This window comes from Asterias rubens, chromosome 2, assembly GCF_902459465.1.
Source record: "Asterias rubens chromosome 2, eAstRub1.3, whole genome shotgun sequence".
Taxonomy (NCBI): Eukaryota; Metazoa; Echinodermata; class Asteroidea; order Forcipulatida; family Asteriidae; genus Asterias; species Asterias rubens.
Window position 1 is genome coordinate 15095639 of NC_047063.1, and position 23149 is coordinate 15118787.

At 36.1% G+C, this 23149-nt stretch overlaps 1 protein-coding gene across 1 annotated transcript in view; it reads right to left on the reverse strand.

Annotated features, from left to right (window-relative positions):
- LOC117307448 (sarcospan-like) overlaps positions 1-22482 on the reverse strand; it is a 78904-nt gene extending 56422 nt beyond the window's left edge. The window contains exons 1-2 of the mRNA XM_033792201.1: positions 22300-22482; positions 1219-1704 (exon numbers count right to left, since the gene is read on the reverse strand). Coding sequence (XP_033648092.1) covers positions 1219-1641 — 423 coding nt within the window. The 5' untranslated portion in view covers positions 1642-1704; positions 22300-22482. The remainder of the gene's footprint in view (positions 1-1218; positions 1705-22299) is intronic.
- Between the last annotated feature and the right edge of the window lie 667 nt (positions 22483-23149).

Sequence of the window (23149 nt, forward strand, 5' to 3'; positions counted from 1 at the left end):
TGTTGTCACTGATGGTTTTAACTACAAACACTGATTACTTTAAATAGAAACTGCCCTGCATGATAGCATGAAGTTTTGTAGAAAAGACTATAATTCTACTGAAGTATAGAAAGTAAATTACTTTGAAAACGAGAACATGGACAATCTTGACTTTTCAATCAGTTAAGATTAAGAAATCAATTTATCCTCGTTTGCTCCTGTTGCATAGATCCAAGTTATTGTTCTATCAATACAACTAAAGAATTGTACCATGTAAATTTAATCTCGCGGGAGCACTCTACACAGCTTCTGTATGATGATCATGGTTCTTAGTCTTCTTCCATATGACTGCATCCTCGCACTGGCATGCATGGTGAGGTATCAATGTATATTATTGGTTTGCTGTTAATGGATGTGTACTTTGTTGTGTAGATTGTGTTCTTTAAAGAACATGTCTTGCTTTTTCTTGGAATTCGGGAGACCTGAGTAGATTTTCTGATTTCCGGAGACATCTGAAGAGAGCTGTTTATTAACTACTAGCAGGCCGGAAGGTAGAAAATCCAGCCGGGACTACTACTCCTGCTTAGTGGATTGAGGGGACTTTTGTTATTAACTTCATTGCCACAAGGAGTGAACTCTTAATGGTCTCAACGTTTCGACTAGCCTGCTCTACTCATCATCAGGAGAATGTAGATTCTAAGCTTGACAGTTTATGCAAATATATGATAATGACTTCCTCTTCGGTTTATGATTGCTTCTGCATGGGTACTCTGTGTTTGCACGGGGTTGGAACATCTAAGAGTACTCAGCAGTCAAAGACTGTTACAATATGAAGAAACTCAAGGACACGTTCAATATTGGAAACAATCAAGATTAACAAGATGATGTCTGATCAAGGACAAGGACAAGAGCGAATAAAGGGTCGTTTGCTTTTATGATCTTTTCTCCAGGTGTCTTTAGTGTGAGCTAAAGGAAGAGAATCATTCGTTTTTTGTGCCTTATTTATGAAAGCCCTTATATTGTCAAATATTTTCAAGCAATTGCTGAAAATGTTGAAACGAGTTTAAGACATAAATCCCTTCATACTCTGCATAATTGAAAGATATCTGTGAGACTCGGACTCAATGTTTGAACATCTTTTTTTATAGACAAAGATGGCCCTACACTGAAATCACTGGCCTCGGGTCAGTGGTCCAGTAAAAAGTTCGAGCCCTGAAACCTATAAGTTTGTTGACTTACCACAATACCTGCCCAGTACGGGGCATCCCTTGTCTTGACGGATGGCGTCATCAAGTGCATTGTGACTCCAAAGACCATGATGGTAAAGCCTAACAACAGCTGTAATGTAACGAGGCACACCGGCAGGGTACAACACTGTAGGTCATACTTGGGCTTACTTGGCACATTGGATACTTTCCGAACCGGCGTGGCTGGGTTGGGCATTCGTTGGAGATCGGACTGGATGCTGTCCAGATGAGAATGATCAGCGGGGACCGGGGTCGACAGAGAGGGCTCCAGGGAGGTGTAGCGCAACTCCGGGGAACTGGAACTCCGGGAGCTGCGAGACATTCGCGCCACGGACAACGGTGCCGTGGACCGAGAACTATTAGACTCGTCACAGTCCGGCATGGTTAACGTCGCCTCGGGTGCTTCACCATGCATCGTGTGCTTCTTACTGGGTGTGGTGTGTGTAGTGATATCATTGATGTAGAAGCATTGCTACTCCTGCAAATCAGAGGTGAGAGAAAGGATAATAAATGACATTGAGACGTGATCTGATCATGAAGCTGATTAATGAGGCTGGACATGGAACTGTTACTTCCATATTATCTTAGGTCTGTAGCGACACTATACGTGATGGCGCAGGATTAACATTTACAAATGGAAGAGTACAGCATCCCTCACCCCACTCGACCTGCACCTACTAATGCTGATTGAAATGGTGAATTGGAGAAACATGTAATGAGATCCTGAGAATGAGTTTCCTTTTTTCACCGCTCTGTAAAAACTAAAACAGCGTAATCAAAAAACAATTTATAGACAATTTTGTATGTTGAGAGCAACTTGCGGACATTGTTTTTTGCATTTCATCTTTTCTACAACCTATATGTAACATTTGACGGTAAGATTGATAATGTGGCCTGGCAATTCTTTAACTCACCGACTTAAAACATGACAATCAATGTCTTTCAAATTATATTAACCACATCTTCACATCACCTAGGCTATTCAGGTTTTACCATTGACATTTCTGTTGGACTCAATCACTCTCGAAAATGTTCAACAGCTCACTTCTTTACGTCTCTAAATGAGGTCACAACTGACTTCATTACTCCTAGAGACGCTGCATCCAGGACTGACTGCATCCCAGTTATAAGTTTGAACATCAAATCTCAAAATGATGAGACAAACATCACAAGAACATCCCTCTCAGACAACCAGCCTCTTCTCTTCTTCATCAAACACACATCTGTAAATCTAAGTCTGCTAGTAATTCATAGTTGCAGATGCATTTGTCCATGGCAATCATTTCATTATACGAGAACAGCTGCTCATGAGGTAATGATAATGGGCACGTGTGTTCACTTAGTCAGCAGTTGTGCTTCATATAACAATTTATCCTCTACATTGCATATGCTGCACAGTTTGTAAAGCGAAACAGTCTATTTTAAAAATTACTTCCGAGAAATGAGATTCAAGTTTCGGTTCAAATTAAATTCCTGATTAAGAAACCTTTTTTATTGTAGCAAGTCTGGTTGAGTCAGTTCTGAATCCATTTGAAAGTTTGTCATATTGTATGTTTTCAATTACGGTTTATTCTTCCCGTCTCGCCATAACCGCTCCAGATTTTTCGATGAAATTTTAAAAACGCTATCACCTTTTGAACTGAAATTTTCACAGATTCTTATTTTGTATTGTATCATATATACATTTATATTGAATGAAGACAATCAAGCGGTTCTAAAACCAAAGGTATGCTTTGCCTTTAAAGAGAAAGTAGACTTGTTTTTGAAAGATTAATGCCAATTAACTCCTTCAAATTCAGCGGCCATGTAATTTTGTTTTATGTTTTGTCATTCATTGTTTGTGCATTCATATCGGGCTGACTGTCCACTCAATATTTTCAATTGTGGTTTTATTGGTCTTCAAATGACATTTCCTTGAATTGAGAATAGTAATTCATAGTAATTGTGACATCAATTCCTCTCTGGAGGATTGCTATTGGTGTGATTCAAGATGGACATAATTCTCTGGAGGATACTGGTATGAGCTTTGTTTGTCAGAGTGAACTTTCAGACGAATATATTTCTTTAGAAGATTGGTACTATTTTATCATTGCGGTACCCGCTGCCTCTAACTACCAGGCATTCTCGTTAGTCTAGTTAGTAAGACACTGCTCTAGAATTGCAAGGATCGTGGGTTTGAAACCCACCTTGGTAAAATGCCTAGGTGCATTTTTTTTACAGGACTTGGGAAAGTACTGAGCATACAGTGCTAACACACACCAGTGTATGGGTAAAAAAACAAAATTAAGATTGGGACTGTTATGAACTGTTATATTAGCGTTCAAATGGAAATATTTCTTTGGAGGATTGGTACTGGTATGAACTTTGCAATCAGTGAGCTTTCAGATGGAAACAGCTCCTTGGAGAATTAGTACTATGAACTTTAAAATCAGTGAGCTTCCAGATGATCCAAAAGAGACTGCTCTGCATCCATCAATGTTAAAACCTTATTTGGTGCTTGTGTATGTGAAAATGCAAATATTTGACGCAATCCTTTTCAACAAGGAACAAGGAACCTGCATAGATTTTACCAAACTCTTCCTAACTTAGGATTTATCCTAGGACTTAGTAAGAATTAAATTCCATATCCGAAGTTACTCGTCCTGACTCGAGAAAGGATTAATCCTAGCGTTTCGTGAAATCGGCTGAAGGTGCAATATATCCTAATGCTTTTTTCGGGGAGGGGGGGGGGGGGGTGGGGGGTCTGTAATTTTTTTTGATATTTATTTGGATATTTCAAAGTCGCACTTCAAGGTGCTATGATTGCGCAAAGCATGGGGAGTGGCAGAGCGAGATCGTCCCCACAGGGAATGAGGTTGATACTGACAAGGCATGGGGAGTGGCGTAGCGAGATCATAACTGGGAATGAGGTTGACACTGAAGATGCATGAGGTCCCATGCCTGAGACAGGTCATTATCTTATTCATTCTCTTTTTCAAATCTACCATCACCATGAACCCTCAAGATTAAAGATAGCATACTGAAGCCACTTTGCTCAAAGCAAAGTCTTCGTTACTATCAGTTCAAAGTCCACAGTCCAAAGACAAATAACGTGTTGGTTATGAATGGCTTCCTTCACGCCTATTTTAACTCCACTCTCTCTGAAGAAAAAAAAACACCTCTCGCGCTCCATATGCAAAAAAAAACAAGTGAGATTTCAAAAATTTAAGACTGTAATACATAGGAATGATTCTAGCAGATCAAAAATTGCTATCGATAACATCCAAAATAATAATTTCATCCCTGATTTGTAAAGTGAGTTTGTCAATCACCATAAGAAATAGTTCTCTAGTGCTTAATGTTTTTTTGTACATAATCTTCAAGGAAAGCAAAACCCACTTTCAAGTCCACATTGACAGTTTACCTTGTATTTCAAGAACTGCTTGATAATACAACCACCGGGCTAGCTCGGTGTTCTAGTGGTAGATATCTGCTCTAGCAATGCAAAGGTCGTGGGTTTGAATCCCACCCCCACCCGAAAGATTTGCCTGTGACATTTTTCACAGAATTTGGGAAAGTACCGAGTACACAGTGCTTGTCCACATCAATGTCATGGTAAAAAACAAAACTACACCCTTTTTTTAAGCAAAATTAACATCTTAAATTTATTATTGTGTATCTGAAATGTTAAAGATAACTGTTATTTGCATTGATATGTCTGTCCCACTCTCAATTCAATGTTTCATTTATTAAAGACACTGGACACTATTGGTAATTGTCAAAGACCAGTCTTCTCACTAGGTGTATCTCAACAAGTGCCTAAAATAACAAACCTGTGAAAATTTTTAGCTCAATTGGACATTGAGGTTGCGAGATAATTATAATGAAAAAAAAAACCACCCATGTCACACAAAGTTTATGTGCTTTCAGATGCTTGATTTCGGGACCTCAAATTCTAAATCTGAGGTCTTGAATTCTAAGAATGGAAAATTACTTCTTTCTCGAAAACCCTGTCACTTCAGAGGGAGCCGTTTCTCACAATGTTTTTTACTATCAACTTCTCCCCATTACTTGTTACCAAGTCAGGTTTTATGATAATAATTATATTGAGTAATTACCAATAGTGTCCACTGCCTTTAATGAATAGCAATCTATTAATGAATAAAAATCTTGTATTTAAGGACGGGGTAATTCATATAATACAATGGGGGCTGGAGGGACAGGACTCTTTACAGTCACGCTTCTGTTCACTACTGATTTATGAGCCAACACACTATGCGCAAAGATGCGTGACTGATACACCGAAGATATATTACAATAACATTACATAAATCATGACCGGAAGACTTTACTCAAGGCTTAAGACAAATGTGTGGATTAGCTTTGATTCTGTCACATGACAAGCCACTCAATCTTGAAAATGAAGTTCCATCTGGTGGTTAGTAAGTAGTAATCATCATAACATAACGTGTGTCTTGTATCTACTGAAGACGTGCTTTCATAACACAGTCTGAGAAATGCACGGATTAAACTGTGATAACATTTGAAAATACTTTTTTTTATACTAATAAAGATTTGTATAATGCAAAACACTCGGCATAGTTAAAGTTCTGCAAAAGTTAATTTTTTTCCTCAGTCATGATCTATGAATGTGACTCAAATTATATACCTCTTGAAACCGAACTGGCATTTAATTTAGAGTGAGCTCATTTTGTTTAAAAATAAATCCCTCTAATCACTCCTGACGACATAGCAAAGAGCAAAGAACTTGACTCAACCCCAAGTAAGGTCAGCAGTCCATATAAACTATGGATACTGACTGCTTGTTACTGACTGCTACATAAATTTCAAGTCTTGATAAGTTACTTTAAGCTCTATTGAGTAATGAAGTAAACCCATTTTAGAGATAATGATATCAATCTTTTCTAAACGTCTTACTGCTTGTTTGAATATGAAAAGTTAAGTGCATGTTAAACTGTTTCAGGAAGCTTTTCTCATTTTTATTCTCGTCTTGTATGAACAAATTTGGTCCAGTCAACTTTTTGAGCTACAAGCACTAAAATCTTGTGAATTTTCATGAAATTTTCGCGACATTCATGAAGCCCTGGCATTGCTTATTTATAACATGAAGAGATAGTCCAGAGGCTCATCAGGTTCATCTTATAATAACTATGTGTTTTTTCCCTCTTCTTACAAGACTGCAAAGTCAAAAGGATCAGAAAATACTACATTTTACTGCAAACAGTTTCGCTAATCAACATCCAGCTTTTTCAAAATGACTGATGCTTTGCGGTTGATGCAACTTAGCCAAGAAACTGACCAGAAGCTGGGCGTTGACCGACAAAGCTTTCAGCAGTAACACACTAGTGTTTTTTCCTATCCTCTCGACTTTGAGGTCTTGCCAAAAGAATAAGCCATCATTAGTGAGGAGTACTAAGAAAAACCAAATGACAAACATTCACCTATTGCAATCAAGATTATTATGTATAAAAATGAAGGCGCCTTGCAGACATTGCTCCATCAGTAGTCAGCCTTGGAATTATTGAAGACATCCACTTACTCTCTGTGGTGAATGAAGTAAATTGCCGCCTTGTATGTAGGTTAAAAAATGTGTGACTGTATTATGCTCATTTCTGTCAAGTAAGATTGTTTTAAACAATATAGTCTGATTATGCAGCACTGTTTATTTGGGCCCAAGTGTGGAAGTTATATTCTTGACGACCAAAAAAAACCAAAGTATACCTTCTGGCTTTGGGAACAGTTCCATTGTTTTGATCCCATATAAAATAAAGATATTTACCAAAAATACATGTACAACGGTTAAACCTGTGAAAATTTCATTTCAAAAGGTAACGCTTTTTGGGGTACTGCCGCTGGAAAACTGAGGCGATTATGTCTGCACAAGAAGAATGACCTGTGATTAGATTACACAATCTGACAAATGTTTTGTGCATGAATCATTTCTCAGACTGAAACTGTTTTGAACCCGCTTTCTATTAAAAACTCATTTCTTAGAAAAGAATTGTTTCTAAAAGTGTTTTAATACATAGGAGAAAGGTTGACACAACCATATACTAATCCTAAAAGGGCTTACAGTTGCAGCAATTGAAACAAAGCAGCAGTGATTTTTGTGGTCCTTCACTTTTTTTAGACAGAAAAATATATGCGATCTTTAACTTGAACTACATTTCATTTGACATTCGGGATAGAGTTTGGACTTACCGCAAACATGTTTGGCATTATTATGCATTACTACTACCGCTTCCACAACAACAATATTAATTTTTCATAATGGTGAATTTCTTCGATAAATTAAACATTTATAAATGTGCATTACTGAGAGAAAATCATCCTTGGATAGAGATTACACTCACATTCGAACCATACATCTTTAAATTTAACCCAGGATTGTGTGCCATCCTTATATTTATGTTTAAAGGCACTGGACACATCTGGTTTTAACTACTAACCAACTATATATTAGCATAAAAAACTTACTTGGTAACAAGCAAGTCGACAGTATAAACAAATTGTGAGAAGAGACTCTCTCTGAGGATTCGTAGTGACTGAGAAAGAGGTAATTTATCACATAAATCTTTAAAACTGAGAAAGACCTGACGCTTCATTCAGGCATCTGGAAGCACACAAATTTGTGCAACGAGAGTGTTTTTTCTTTCATTATTTTCTTGCAACTTTGACGACCAATTGAGCAAAAGTTTTCACTGATTTTATGCACGTTTAAACACGCCAAGTGAGAATACTGGACTTTAAAAACTATCAAATGTGTTCAGTGCCTTTAATCTCGGAAGAAAAAAACAACGCTGACTTTTTGTATTTAGCCACAAAGGCATCTCAAGTGCAACACTACACAGAGAAACCAATTGAGTCTGGTCCCTAATAGAATAATAAGTACCTAAACAAACATTGGATGGGTCCATGGGCAAAGTTCCATGCTATACTGACAACGAACCATCCAATGAAACACAACACGCTCTTACCAATAAACACTGTATAAAGGTGTCACGCCTGGATTGGATTTCCCATACTTTTGTTTATTCAGTTTCTGGCATTTTTCTTTTTCTTTACAAAAGAGATGAAAAATCCACATTAGTAGAGAATGGAATTGATCTGGTCTGTGTTCTGCAAACAGAACCTTTAAGGTATTTACATCTGGGGGGAATAACAGAACGCTATTTTCCCGTCGGTAACGAGGGAATATTTGCATGCTTGAGCCTTCCCTGTCTAGGTCGGATGAAGATGGGATTTATTATAAGCCACATGTAAGAACGTTGAGACTGATCTCATGAGAAATAAACAATAACATTGTGTAGGACTCCGGAAGAAGGCCGAAATTAAGAGGACTATTAAAGGAAATGAAACAGCCAGACAATGCCGTTACTTTGTGGTTTAAAAAAAATAAACTGTCATTCAAATCTCGTTCAGTGCTCAATTTTATTTATGACTTGTTTAGTCTTTGGACTACAGTACAGTTTCTTGTTTTTCTATTATAGCCTTTTCCTCTTTACCAAAGACACAAGCATTTAAAGCACAATTGTTTTATTTGGTTTCAAAAATGTCCAAAGTTCTTAAATTTATTTGTATACAAAATCCCTGTTTTCTTAACAAATTATTTCTGATGAAAATGTTCACAGATTGATTGTATTTATTATCAGTTTTAGAACTAACACACAATCAAAAAATCTACCAAATTCCTATTCCTTAATATCTAAAAACAGATTTCCACTCTGTTGAAACCAAGTATTTCTGATGAAATTGACTGCAATTGGACAAATGAATATCTGCATTTTCACATCATCATCACTTATTATTCCAAATCAAACCGTTACGCTGATGAGGCTTCCATCTTAAGGACAAGGCTAAAAATGAGAACAGATTGAGAGGCATTGCCATGGCAACGCATCAATGAAAGTCAGGTTTCCACCCTAATGCACTTCAAGGTTGCCATGTTTACTAGATTTTTATATTGCAATACAATTGGCTGTGGTTGTTGGGCTCTGTTAGGTGTATGTAATTAACTGATGATTAATACAGACTTCTTAAGGGCCAAAAAACCTTCCTCCATTACACAGTCATCATGTTTCAACGTGTAATAGTAAAGCCTGTTGAGTATTTACATGTGATTTATTCTGCTGCGTAATCAGGACACACTAACATGCAGACAGTTCAAGCGGAAATATATCTGGAAGAGTAAAGTAATTAAAAATCTCCTGTTTTCAATCAACCGACAAATTTAGAAGGGATTTTTAAAAGCTTTATTGTTGACAAATAGAAAAATAAATAAATTATATAATTTTACATTATTGATTTTCAATAAATTTCTCACAATGCACATACATCCTGAGTGAGAAACAATTCTGGGACTATGACTAGAGCATGTCACACAAATTCAACTCATCAACAAAATAAACCACAAGGGAATCATTTTTAATGATTGGGATTGAGCAAAGAACAAATTGACTAGAGCGGGATTTGAACCAACATGCAATGGCTCTATATTTTGTCAATGTCTTTGTTTGAGGGTGCCAGTTAGAGGCCATACAGGCTCCGTAAACTGCCAGGAAGCCAGGCATCATACCCCAGCTTCTGATATAACCTGGGAAGTGGCAGCCAGGGGATCACCTCAAGGGGATACAACTTGTGAGTTACATCAGTAAAAGAGTCGGACTAGGACTTAAATTGGACTAGGCTACTGCAACTAAGAAATTCAGTGAGTTGAACTAGGGTATAGTACAACTCAGACTTGACACTAAAGAACCTTTACTTACATCTATTTTTGACAATACATCAAAAACATTTCCATATTTATTTGGTTATTGTCTTCAGCACTACAGACCGTGTAAACACATTTAGAACTGCTTATTGCGACATTGTACTCAAAATTAATGTGGGAAATGTGTGTGAAGGTAAACCACCATGCAGTACATGTAGCTTCGTCCAGTGCTTCATGTACATGTATCTTCATGTACATGTATACATAACCATTGAAATTTCTTCCCAATGACCCCCCCTTTATTTGATTTTGATATTAAGACATGGTGCACTCTATGTGCTTCATGACCACTCAATGAAAAACCTGAGCGTAAGAATATTCAGCACCTAAGGTTGTAGTGCCAATGCATCCATATCATTCCTTTCATGATTCCAAGAAACTCTGCTACATGTATGGAAGGAATATTTAATCATTTAAAGCCATTGGACACTTCCGTAACAGAACAAAAATTAAAAGTTCACAGATATACAAATAACTTACATGGTTTACAGAAGGTAATGATGAAAGACTTCCATTAAAATATTATTCCATGAAATGCTTTACTTTTTGAGAAAACATTAAAAAAATTATCAATTCTCGATATCGAGAATATCGGATTTATTTTAAACACATGTCATGACACAGTGAAACGTGCGGAAACAAGAGTTTTTTTTTTCCCGACTCCGATGACCGATTGAGCCTAAATTTATACATGTTTGTTATTTTAAGTTGTGATACACAAAGTGTGGGCCTTTGGACAATACTGTTTACCGATGTTGTGCGATTGCTTTAAGTGTAGCCCTTGTAACATTTGGCTGATTATGTCAAATATAGTGATAATGTAGGCAAGAAGATCTGAAGTTATTCTCTCCTATACACAACATTTTTTTTTTAATATAAAAAGGATTTTTTTAAAACAGTAGGGAGGATATGTACTTTGAGTTTGCTAAGCACATGCCCTCCGGTTCAAGAAGCGTTTTTCAGCATTCGTCTGTAAAGATGGTATCTCCTTTAAGCTTTACCACTCAACAGCGAGAAACGAACCCTAACACTTATTCATCATTCTGGAGTGTGACGATACATAACACTTTTAGTGAATACATCATAGAAGGAGAAAGCACATACATTATTATGGATGAAGTCTCCTTCTTGATATCAAGGTAAACAGACGAAGGAGTAACATGGCTCATTTCACATGAAGCAAGAGAGCGTTTTTATGCTAGGCTAGGGTGAGGTAATACATTGCTTGTGGTGGATAACATCATTTATCAACAGAACATGCATACCAGAGTCTCTTGGATTCATTTGCACTAAAGGATTTGGATACCTTTTCAAAATGTCCATAGATTTACATTAAACTTACAGTGTTTGAACGTAATGATAGTGGAAAGCTTCCCTTCAAATATTACTTACTGAGGTGCTGTAGTTTTTGAGAAATGAGTAAAACAATGTCATGAAAATCTGTTTGTAAATGATTAAAATCATTTTCGCCTCATGAGATGAAAATTATTTTCATGACATTGTTTTACTCATTTCCCCAAAACTACAGCACCTCAGCACGTAGTATTTTGTCCTACAAAAGTTACAAAGACCTTTTATAGTCAGCAGCTGTAGACTGTTACATTATTAGGATTAAACGCACTTGCAACCGCTTTGTGCTATTAAATATTCCACCTTTTTTTTCACTACCACTAATTCAGTGAATTATTGTCTATGCTCAATACTAGTATTTCTTTTTAACAATAGTACACATAAATTGCTACAATTTCTGGTATTGGCAGCTGGAGAATGTTGCATTATTCATCTGAAAGAAACATCTGCTTTCATCAAGCAACAATAACTCCCATCCACCCATGCCTCAATAGGTCTTGATTGATGGAAACTTGTTAGAGGTACAATCAATTATATCAGCACTTACAGCTATGGATGGCAGTTCTGTGCAACACCTTTATCAACCCGCTATATTTCTTTCTTGAATTCAAAAAGAAAACCTACAGTGTGGAGTACAAGCACCTAGTATTCCCAAACCATCAATTAGAATCAGTTCAATGAAACATGAACATAATATAACCAGACATCAATTTGTCTGTCTCTGTTTGATGGTAGTGATGCATCAACTTAAATTCAGTCTGTTCCTTTTTTCCGCTTCAACTTAAAAGTGAAAAAGAGGCAAAGATCGCTGTTTTGAAACTTAATACTTATTCATTCATGATCAAGCCTACTTCTGGGGGGGGGGGGGTTGGCTTATAATTGGTAAGATTATTAGCTAAAGGACAGTGAACTTTTGTGATGAAGCTCTCAATGTGTTGGATTCATTTTGGGAGTGAATTACATTCAAGCCTGACAGAGTCCTATAAGCCAAATAAATTGGACAGAATTTTGCATCGATTGGCACTTGGCAGCTATACGTACATCACCTGACCTTCAAATGATCTTCAAGAAAGTTCAAGCTTTCGCCTACATATTTTGTAGAATTTATATTTGCCAAGTGAAAATATTTACAATTTATAAAAATTAACCAGAAATGCCTTGTATAAACTCCTCAATATAATGTTATAAATAAACCCATGCATTAGTAGCACAAATTTGGGAGTGGTTGGCAAAAGGGGTTTCTAAAAAAACGCAATTGAGTCCCAAGTTTGATTTTTCAATTCAATGTTAAATTTAGCAAATGATTTCTTCAAAAAAAAATTGCTTTGGGAATTTTGTAAAATTTAAAAAGTATGTTTGATTTCAAAGAAAAATATATAGTCTTAGTTTGAGTTCCAGCCATGTGTGCTAGACATATGCAAGTCTATTCCAAAATGTATTGTATATACCCATAGAGCAAGGTCGCTTATTAAAATGTTTTATACTATCAAGAGCTCTCCTTTGCGCATTACAAGTAAATTTGTACGCTAATATATATTTTTGAGGAATTACCAAGTAAAGCCATTATACACCTTCGGTACAGAAAAAAAAAAGTTCACAGATTTACAAATAATTTACAGAGTTTACAGAAGGTAATGGTGAAAGACTTCTCATGAAATATTGTTCCATAAAATGCTTTACTTTTTGAGAAAACATTAAACAATATCAATTCTCGATAGTGAGAATTACGGATTTATTATAAACACATGTCATGACACGGCGAAACAAGAGTGGGTTTTCCCATTATTTTCTCCCGACTCCGATGACCGATTGAGCCTAAATTTTCACAGGTTTGTTATTTTGAATAAATAATAATAATAATAATAATTTTTAAGTTGTGATACACAATGGGTGGGACTTGGACAATACTGTTTACTGAAAGTGTATAATGGCTTTCAAGATGCTATGTCAGATTTTTTTATTAACAATTTTTTTTTTTGAGTGAATGGTATTCCAAAGAGTATCACCCGCTCTAACGAAAACTTTTTCATTTTAATGGTCAGGAACCATGACAAAAATTTAAAACGTTTCTTATAAAACACATAAGAGTTGGTCACGTGATATATTGTCAGGATCCAGACAAAAACTAATTTTGAGCACTTTATTTCACTGCTATTAATAATTGGTGGACTTTTTCGAGCAATGGCTCAAATGAAAGCTTGTAACTTTCTCGACCCCCATCTCGGGTCAAATCGGCCAAAAATTTGACATAGCATCTTTAATAATAAATGATTGATGACTGTATAAGAGACTGAATATAGGCTGCTGGGACAGCAATAAGAATCTGGACTCGTTACGCACTGTGATTACTATCTGTTCACTACACTAATTGATCATCACAATTTGTTCCAGCTTATTACGGCTAATTTGAGCCTAATTATGTTAAAGGCTTACAGGGTGGATTCTTGTCAGGGGCATTGAATGTTATTTTAAGACTGGGGCGATTTGCTTCCATAACCTAGTTCTGTTGACTTAGAACTCCTTAAGAAAGACTACTGAGAACCTGCCTAAAGTGGTGACCTAGTAATTAGGTCTTGTCAAGGTTGGCAATGTATTATCTATAAATATATCTTTCTCTTTCTTAGTACATGCGTCTAGCTATTCAACATTGATCCACTATTCTCATCTGCTTACAGCATAAGGTTAAAGGAACACGTTCTTAGTACATGCGTCTAGCTATTCAACATTGATCCACTATTCTCATCTGCTTACAACATAAGGTTAAAGGAACACGTTGCCTTGGATCGGACGAGTTGGTCTATAAAAAGCGTATGTAACCCTTTTTTATCACACAAACATGCCTCGAAATTGCACGGTTTTCCTTTGACCTCTTCGACTAACACAGTCGGCCATTTAATCAAACATTACACATTACTTGTTTATTAACATTGCGTATTTCACAAAGGGAATTTGTTAATGAGGCTTTTCAACACACATGACTTATTGCTCTTTTTTTTGTCAGCTGGATGCTTGAAAGCCCAGAATTTTAGGATTTTTTCCCTTAGGTCTTTAGTGGCTGTTCCTATTTTCAAAAAGTATTTTTTAAATTAAATTTGTTATCAGTGCTTTTCCAAAAGCTTTTGAATATTACCTTTATGGTTAGTGCCTTTTAAACTTAATAAGTAATGGCTATTGATCTTGTATGTATTTGCTTGAATTCTTACTATTTGTACACACTACATTACATATGACCAACAATTTGTTTTCATGTTATTTTTTACCAATATGACAATTTATAAAAAAAAGAATTAATGAGTGAATGAATGAATAATTAGCAATTCTTACAATCACACTTCAAATAAAATGATTGGAAGCTTTGAAACCTAAACACATTCCCAGTATGATCATTTCTGGTATGATTTGAACACAGTAATAATCTAAGGTGAACAAAATACTCACCATTTAGGGAAAAAGAAATAGGCCCCTAATCGCAACATCATTGGGGAAACAATCCAAGAACAAAAACACTCTATATTGAGTGTTCTTATCCTTCTAAACATATGGATGTTGTACGTGAGAATTGTCCTTATAAACTAATGGTGTTGCTAAAAAATAAGGAAAATATGGTCTGCCACTCAAAAACAACACTGCGACAATGTAGGATATACATAAAATGGAAGCTACAGAACAAAACCGGCATTTGTCTCCACATTGTCCCCACATACATCAATGCCATTTCTACTTCTCTATACAAGAATATAGTGAAAAGCAGGCTTTTCATTTAACACCGACATAAATAGAATCAAAAGTGATTTCATTAAACGCCTCCTCACTACCCTCCAACCTTCCATAAATCTGTTAAATCTCTGTCCGCTAATATTCCTTTCAGTCTGTAACCCTGTCTCTTACACTTGACTCTCAAAGGCAAAAATATGCTGAACCTATGAGAAAACAGACTAGGGTATCGATCCACCCTTCAGGGTAAAGTGACGGGACTAGGAGCTTGGATGCCGTTTTGTATTCGAAAGCAGAAAGGGGGCTCCCTTGATCTAAAAATTCTATGCAAGCGCAGTTTTGAATGAGAATTAAATTTATGATAACCAACCATGACGAGGTGTAGCTTATTAGTTGACTTATGACTTGAAGCTAAAGATTCAATCATTCAACACACACCTACACTTTACTTGGTCTTCCTATCAGCTAGTGTGCATATTACTAATTACTGTCCTCCAATTCTTAAAAGCTTGTGTTGATGGCTGTTCTTTTGCTGATTATAGCGACAGATTGGTAGCTGAATAATTTATATAGTGGAGTAGTTTCTCTCCGTTTTAGGCATGTTGTGGCCGAGCGGTCAATAGCATCGGACTCCTCTAAAGCTTTGGGGTTTTCTGGTCAGCAGAGTGTGGGTTCAAGTCCTGGTCTCAACACTTGTGTCCTTAAAGCAAGACAATGAACCATTATTGGTCTAGGAGATTGGGTTTTCAGTCCATACCTGACTGTGTAAGTTTCCCTGGAATAATTTTCAATTTCTTTTCCTCCTACATCTACAACCAAAACTTCCTTCCTTGTTTTCTCTCCATTGGGTTCTTGGCTAGTACAGTGACTAAGTTCACTTTACTGAGAGTCCTTGGTGGGGTTTTCCTCCCACATTTAAAACTGAAACTTCCTTCCTTGTCTTCTCTCCATTGGGTTCTTGGCTAGTACAGCGACTAAGTTCACTTTTCTGAGAGTACTTGGCTTCACAACCAGAATAAATGAAGTGAAATGAAAACCAGTGACTGAATGAACCAATTACAATTAGCCAGTCAGTCCATTCACCAACTTCATCTAAAACTCACATCTACATTTGCCCTTGTTTTCTGTTTACAATCTGTAGTTTTTTACAGCCTTTTGCAACTAGGAAAAAATACTTTGTGTGCATTCCTCCTTCTTCCAGACACATGACACATGCGCTTTGTATCCTTTGGCAAAAGGCGCATTATAAATACGGTTATTATTATTATTATTATTATGACAAGTATATTTTGCTTATCTTATAAAACAATTATCATACAGACTGCATAATATATTTATGAGTGAAAAACGAGAGAACTTGTAAATGATGACAACTAAAACAAGTTTAACCTTTCAGCAAACAAACCTGTAACAATCTATAGTTTTGAACCCTTTTGGTGCCTCAGACTGCACAGTCTCATAGCACTCCATGTGGAATATGACAGACACTAGGGGTGAATCACAGTTGTGATCTGTAATGTCAAGTCTAAACTGAATTTTGTTTTGATAAGACATGAGGATGAACGAGATCAGTTGCCAAACAGAACTGCCTCAAAACAAGGGTCATTTGGGGGATAAACTTGATCTTGCAAATAACAATCACACTTTGAAATTTCAGTGGGAAAAAAAAAGAAAAAAATCAATTTCCGCATTATTTTTCAAAGCACAAATTTAGGATCTTTTCAATAGAAGTGGGCAATGTGTCACTCACATTATAATACAACCACGTCATCAGTATTGCCTTGTGATGCAACATTATTCATCTTTGTTTTTTTTTATATAAAAATGGAGGTATGATTATCAGAAATGTAGTTCTGTCAATTATTTTAAAATTTTGTAAATGTCAAGACATCAAGTCTTCAAATAATTTGTTGAGATTACGTGGTTAAGTGCTGAATGCACCACAAGTACGGGTTACCATGGAAATGCCCAGCATGCCCATTCCTTTAGTATGAGCCTCAAAAAAATTACTTTATCTCTCAGTGTACATTCTATACGTGTGTTTTTAATACAATTAAAGTTTCTTTTAAATTATTTGCTTTTCCCTAATGTGATCCTCATACTTGACTGCATGTTGTACAGTTTATGAATCTTGTTTGTTACCATTATTAGCCTATAATATATATTTTTATTGACTCAACTGTAACAGACCCATGAGCTGTTTTTATACATATTTAAACATATTGAAATAAACACAGGTAAAAAAAAACAAGGTTGAGGCAGTTGAGTTACCAAAATTTGAATTTGAGTTACTCACTCAAGGCCCATCCTTTGCCAAGAATTAATCATTCATAAAATTACCAATGAGCAAAATATTAACCTATGGTCAGTATATTCTGCAATGTAATTGGTTTACACAATGCACTATGTCTCTAACATTACGACTGCATCAAACAGACCATACGGAGAAAGGTAAAAGAATCAAATTCCAATGTATATTAATTAGTCTAAGTAGTCATACTAAAAGTTACTAAAGGGGTATTTCTAGCATCCAAAATGTACCAGTAATTCTTTTTTTTCAGGAGCCATTGCTTTACTGCCTTTCATTACTGGGGGGGGGGGGGGGACCAAGGAATTCAGTGTGCCTGCATGGAAGACGGTGTAGAGCTGCACTTCCTTCTTTCAGGCACATCTTATCTTATTCTTTATTTGGCCATTAAACAATTACAAATACAAGCAGAAAAGACAAAAAGAAAAAAATATCATCAGCATAATAAATTTATGAGTGAAATATCAAGGCAATTTTAAAAGAATGACAACCTGACTAAAACAAAGTTCAACCATTCAGCAAACAAACTCCTGAATGACTTCATCTTGATTTCGCAGAATTATTCCTTAGTGACCACATCTGGAAATCATAGAATAACTTTGTAGGACATTGGCACAGTGGCGCTATCAAATGTAATGAAAACCAACTAGGCATAAAAACAAAGAGGCATTTACATACAATGTGTGTAATTCAGGTCTGCATTCAATCTGAACAATATTAACAACAGTTCAAATTCGATTTAACTTGAGGGATTAAAGGTAGGGCAAGGTGCATTTCAGCTTTTACAAAACTCTCCGTAATTCAATGTACTTCGTGTTATTGAGAAGAAAGTTACGAAAAGGCATTACATTTATTATTATCTATCTCAGAAAGAAACCATGGGATTCTGATAGTAATTTTCAGCTGTTACTGATTAGACTTAAAGATGCTATGTCAGATTTTTGGCCGATTTGACCCCAAAAATTTGATTTAAAATTCATTAGGTGTTTTGATGGGGGTCGAGAAAGTTACAAGCTTTCATTTCAGCCATTGCTCGAAAAAGTCCGTCAATTATTAGTAGCAGGGAAATAAAGTGCTCAAATAACTTTTTGTCTTATGTGTTTTATAAGAAACGTTTAAAAAAAAATTAATGGTTCCTGACCATTAAAAGTAAAAGTTACATTTTTTTTCGTTAGAGCGGGTGATACTCTTTGAAGTACCATTCACTCAAAAAAAATCAATTTTTTATTGTTTGGGGCAAAAAATCTGACATAGCATTAGACCTACCTATTTAGAGAAGATGACAAAAAAATGCTCAGCTAGAATAATGAAGATGTGGTAGGTTAACCTAAAATAAGGAAATTAGGCCAAAACTACAATCAGGGGGGTGGAAAACCAAATCTACTTTACAAAAATAATTGAATCCCAAATCCACAGGGGTGAAAGGCTTATATTTCTTTCTTTTTATAACTTCAAAGTCCTTTCCTGAATCTGAAAGTTATAGAACTTGAATCCAAAAGTTATCGAAAAAACAGACTGATTTCTTTGATTACTTAGAGGCAAAATGTTGTTTACAAAATGTTGCATTTTATTGCTGAATCTAATTGCTGAACTAATGACAGGAAGATAAGAAGCTAACGTGTTTGGTACTACTGAGCATAGCACTGATATTATAACTAATTGTAATATGAAACACATTAAATATTTACAATTCAAGTCTGGACAATGTTGTATTTTAGAAGTTGGAACATGTACCAATTATAAATTACAATGTCATAATAACATAAATTATACAAGGTGGTTTAAAAAAAAAAAAGGTTTACCATAAATGATAGCCCTATTTGCATAATTGCTTACTTACATTATTTTTTGATATGAAAGTGGTGACTGTTCTACCATTAATGGTCAAAATATCTTAGAAATAAGATAATATTTGTTCAAGGGGAGACTTGTTAACTTGCTTGTCTTAATATGTAATATATTGTATCACTCATACAACAAATGTTAACAAACAACTCAGGTTTGCTCAGTGGTTTCTTTCCTTGCCTTTCACCTCTGTGGACTCTGGTTCGGATCCCACCTCAGACCGGAGCATTGCATATAATTGAATTTAGTTTTTAGTCCCCATCTGATTGACTGTGTTTTCCCTATTATTGGGGTTTTCCTCCCACATCTAATTCTAAAATGTTCTTCTTGTTTCACTTTGTAATAGGCGCTAATTGTATGGCTGGATGTGTAATCAAATAAAATAAAAACTCTGAATGGACAGGGATTCCCAAAATGCTGACAAGAAGCTTTGATAACATAAGATTTTAAATATTAGACACCCAACCATCTATAGTATTGTTTGCACAGTATCTATAATTTTCACTACAAATTGTCACAAACACCATAGAAACACAAGCCAACCATGCATATTATAACAAGGCAGAAGGTCATCGAGACAGAAGGTAGACTGCCTGACTAAGGTCATGTAACAGCTGGGCTTAGGCTGCTGTTGAAGCAGTCTATGTTTCGTCCTGTACTGAATGATATTTTAGTCCCAATCTCTTGATGCACCACCAACCATGAACCAGGTCAAACATATACATCCTCTTGGCAGAATTTGGAGTTAATTCTTTTACATTTAAAAGCACAAACTCCTTGTTTAAACTGGGGAATTTCTAGAGAAAATTTTCTGAAGTCAATATATATATGCAGTTTTGCTTATAAAATTATGGTATGAACACACGAAATGGCTCTCATTCGTCGAAATTGGATTTGTAGTATTTACAGTTAAAAGATGCAGTAGTTCTGATTTTTGATCTAAGAAAAATTTTCATCAATTTTGAGGTCAAATTTACAGCGGCATTTTTCCATTTGCTCTGACCTTGTCTATTGAATTCTACTTCTTTTTATTTTCAAATTTTGCGATTGGAAGTGATCACCTCCAATTGGATTCAAACTGAAATCTTATTACTGGATGCAATTGGCCCTACAACAACACAATTTGTATAGAATTGCTGACCCAAAAAAAACAGTACGGCCATTGATGTATACTCCCTGACGCAACAGGTTTAGTGTTGAACCCAAAAAGATGTTTTATAACTGACTAGATAAGATGGCAGGGTTCAAAACGCAAAGATGATTTATTATCATTATTTGTTTACTTCATTTTTGTGAACCTTGGGCATGGTACTCATCATAATCATAGCTAAACCACTTAATATTTGAGAATTAAAACAATAACCAAACCCTTAACTAAATTTGTAGTAATTAATCAGCTAAATTATGGCTAGTAATCATGTAATATTTTAAAAACAAAATATGTAGCCCATAAACTAATTGCGATAACATAACCCTCCTCCCAACGGCGACACCGAAGGCATATGGCTATAGATAGACAGCGGATGGACCTGTTGTGAGTGAAACCCTGAAGTTAGACTTCCTTGCTTGGAGTTGAGCCTTAACACATTCCACCAAGATGCAACAGCCAACAGTCTACATCCAATTGATTGATCAACGTTCCATTTGTTGAATATTTAATGTAACAATGACACACAACAAGTGCACATTGTATTAATGTCAAACGACTGTCAGTCGACAATAGTCTCACCACATTCAAAATAGTAATTATTGAGCTGTGTTGCCTACATTACAATCGTTCTCGGCAACGTCGCCAATCAGTTGTAATCTAGCCAAACACATTGCTTTGACGGGTATTTTACAAATACTGAACACAACATCAAATGCTACTACGCTAATACTTACATCACTTACAGTTAGGATCCTCTGAAGATAAATCTAGCAAGTCCTAGCTGTGTTTACAATTAATTGTAAGCCTACATGGTACTCTATCAAGACGAGATATACATCCGTAATGACAAGGTCTAGATCACACAATGCTGTATAGCAATTGTACACAATAGTGTTTATAATCAACTCCCATCATCAGCTCGCGCGGTGTGACTAGTGTGGTCGCTCCCAACAATAGAGGGCGACCGTTTATTTCAATGAGTTGCGCGCTTTGTCCAAAAATTATTATCCGCACACACCCCGCCAAAGAGATCAGTGACCATGGCCCACCGCAAAGTATTTAATCCTTTGGTTCAGTCGCGTGGACTATTGATCTGCATTTGATCACCTGGAATCCAAAAGTTATTCAGTTTCGTGGACCTGCGCATTATTTTCAACATTATTACTTTATGCCGAATTTTATGTTGACTGGAATGTGAATTTTTCGACTTCAATCAGATGTTCTCTCAGGCGGCATGGATGTTCTGCGTCCGATGAGAATTTTGTTTTTTATTCAAGGGCTCATCATTTTTACCGGACCTCTTCTATCATTGAGATTATAAAATCTGTCACTTGCTTGAAATCGTAATTGCAATTAGGATTATCACCTCATTATAGCCGTCAAAGTTTTGAAATTGTGTCGACATGATTGTTTCTTGGACCCTCAATAATATCACTGCCGTGCACATTACAAAAATAAACCCACTACAGCTCGTGGTTGAGGCCCCCGTAAAACGGCCCCGTGTCCTGGAGGACTGTGGTTATTTTACATGAAGAACATAAACGTTTGGGATTTGAAGTTTACTAAGGCGTAACTTGAACATGCGATCCACGGATTTAAGTGCCGGCGCTCTACCAACTGAGTTATCTGAAATCCCTATAATTATTGTCAACTAATTTTTTGTTCGAGTCGTTTCGAATACAGGTTTCTATCAAGTTACAAAACCAAAGGAGAAGAGAATTAGTTCGGGATGAAAATTTCCTTTTGCGACACTGCTGCAGCGAATCAATGTATTATTATAAAATTAATTTAACTCAAACAACCAATTCCACGAGTTGATGTAAAATAATACTTCTCGCTTAAAAATAATAAGGTAAATAAAATACATAAATTTTCATTTTGCCTTTTAAAATTACAAAATATTTTTTGTTATTAATACAATTATTTATTAACTTACCTTTGAGGCAAATATGTTCACATAATAAGTGGAGAGCAAAGGGAAAGGGAAAACCGATTTGTGATTTCCCTCATCCGACACTGTCAAAACGAGAAACAGAACTCCACCAGTCCTTCGTAAATCCACAGAGTATAGGTTGGTGAAATTTGCTTATCTTTTAGAACGAGCAAGATGACCATCCGCACTGATAGCTAACGTGTTGCGAAATGATGAGCGATCTACCCGTATACACCGATAATAAACAGATGAGTCGATCACCATCCCATCAAGGTGTTATCTGGACAATGTTGCATTGAGGGCGCTCGTCAAAATGATGTTGTCGTATGGAGGAGGAATATTGCTCCTTTGGCTCTTCGAGCTCCCCGTTCCATAAAAGTATGTTCAATGGACAGGAGCAGAAGACTAATGAGAAGTAAACAATTCTCAAGAAGCACTTTACTAACTTTCTTTCCCCGGCTGTGAGAACCCCCCCCCCCCCCCCGCAAAGGCCGCCACCATCCCAAATTTCAATCTGTTATTAACTAAAATCATCTTGCTTCTAGCACTGGACACATTGGTGATTACTCAATATTTGTTAACATACAAACTACTTGGTTCAGGCAAAGGAAAGCTGTTGATAGTATAAACCATTGTCAGAAACGACTCCCTCCGAAGTAACGTAGTTTATGAGAAAGATGTGAATATTATCCTGACTCATTATACAAACAAAACGTCATACCTGAAGCCTTTATCAGGCATCTAGCACACAGTTGTGCATCTAGTGTGTTTGTAACTTTCATTATTCTTTTGTAACTTGGATGACTAAGATTGAGCCCAATTAATGTTAACAGATTTGTTATTTTGTGCATAA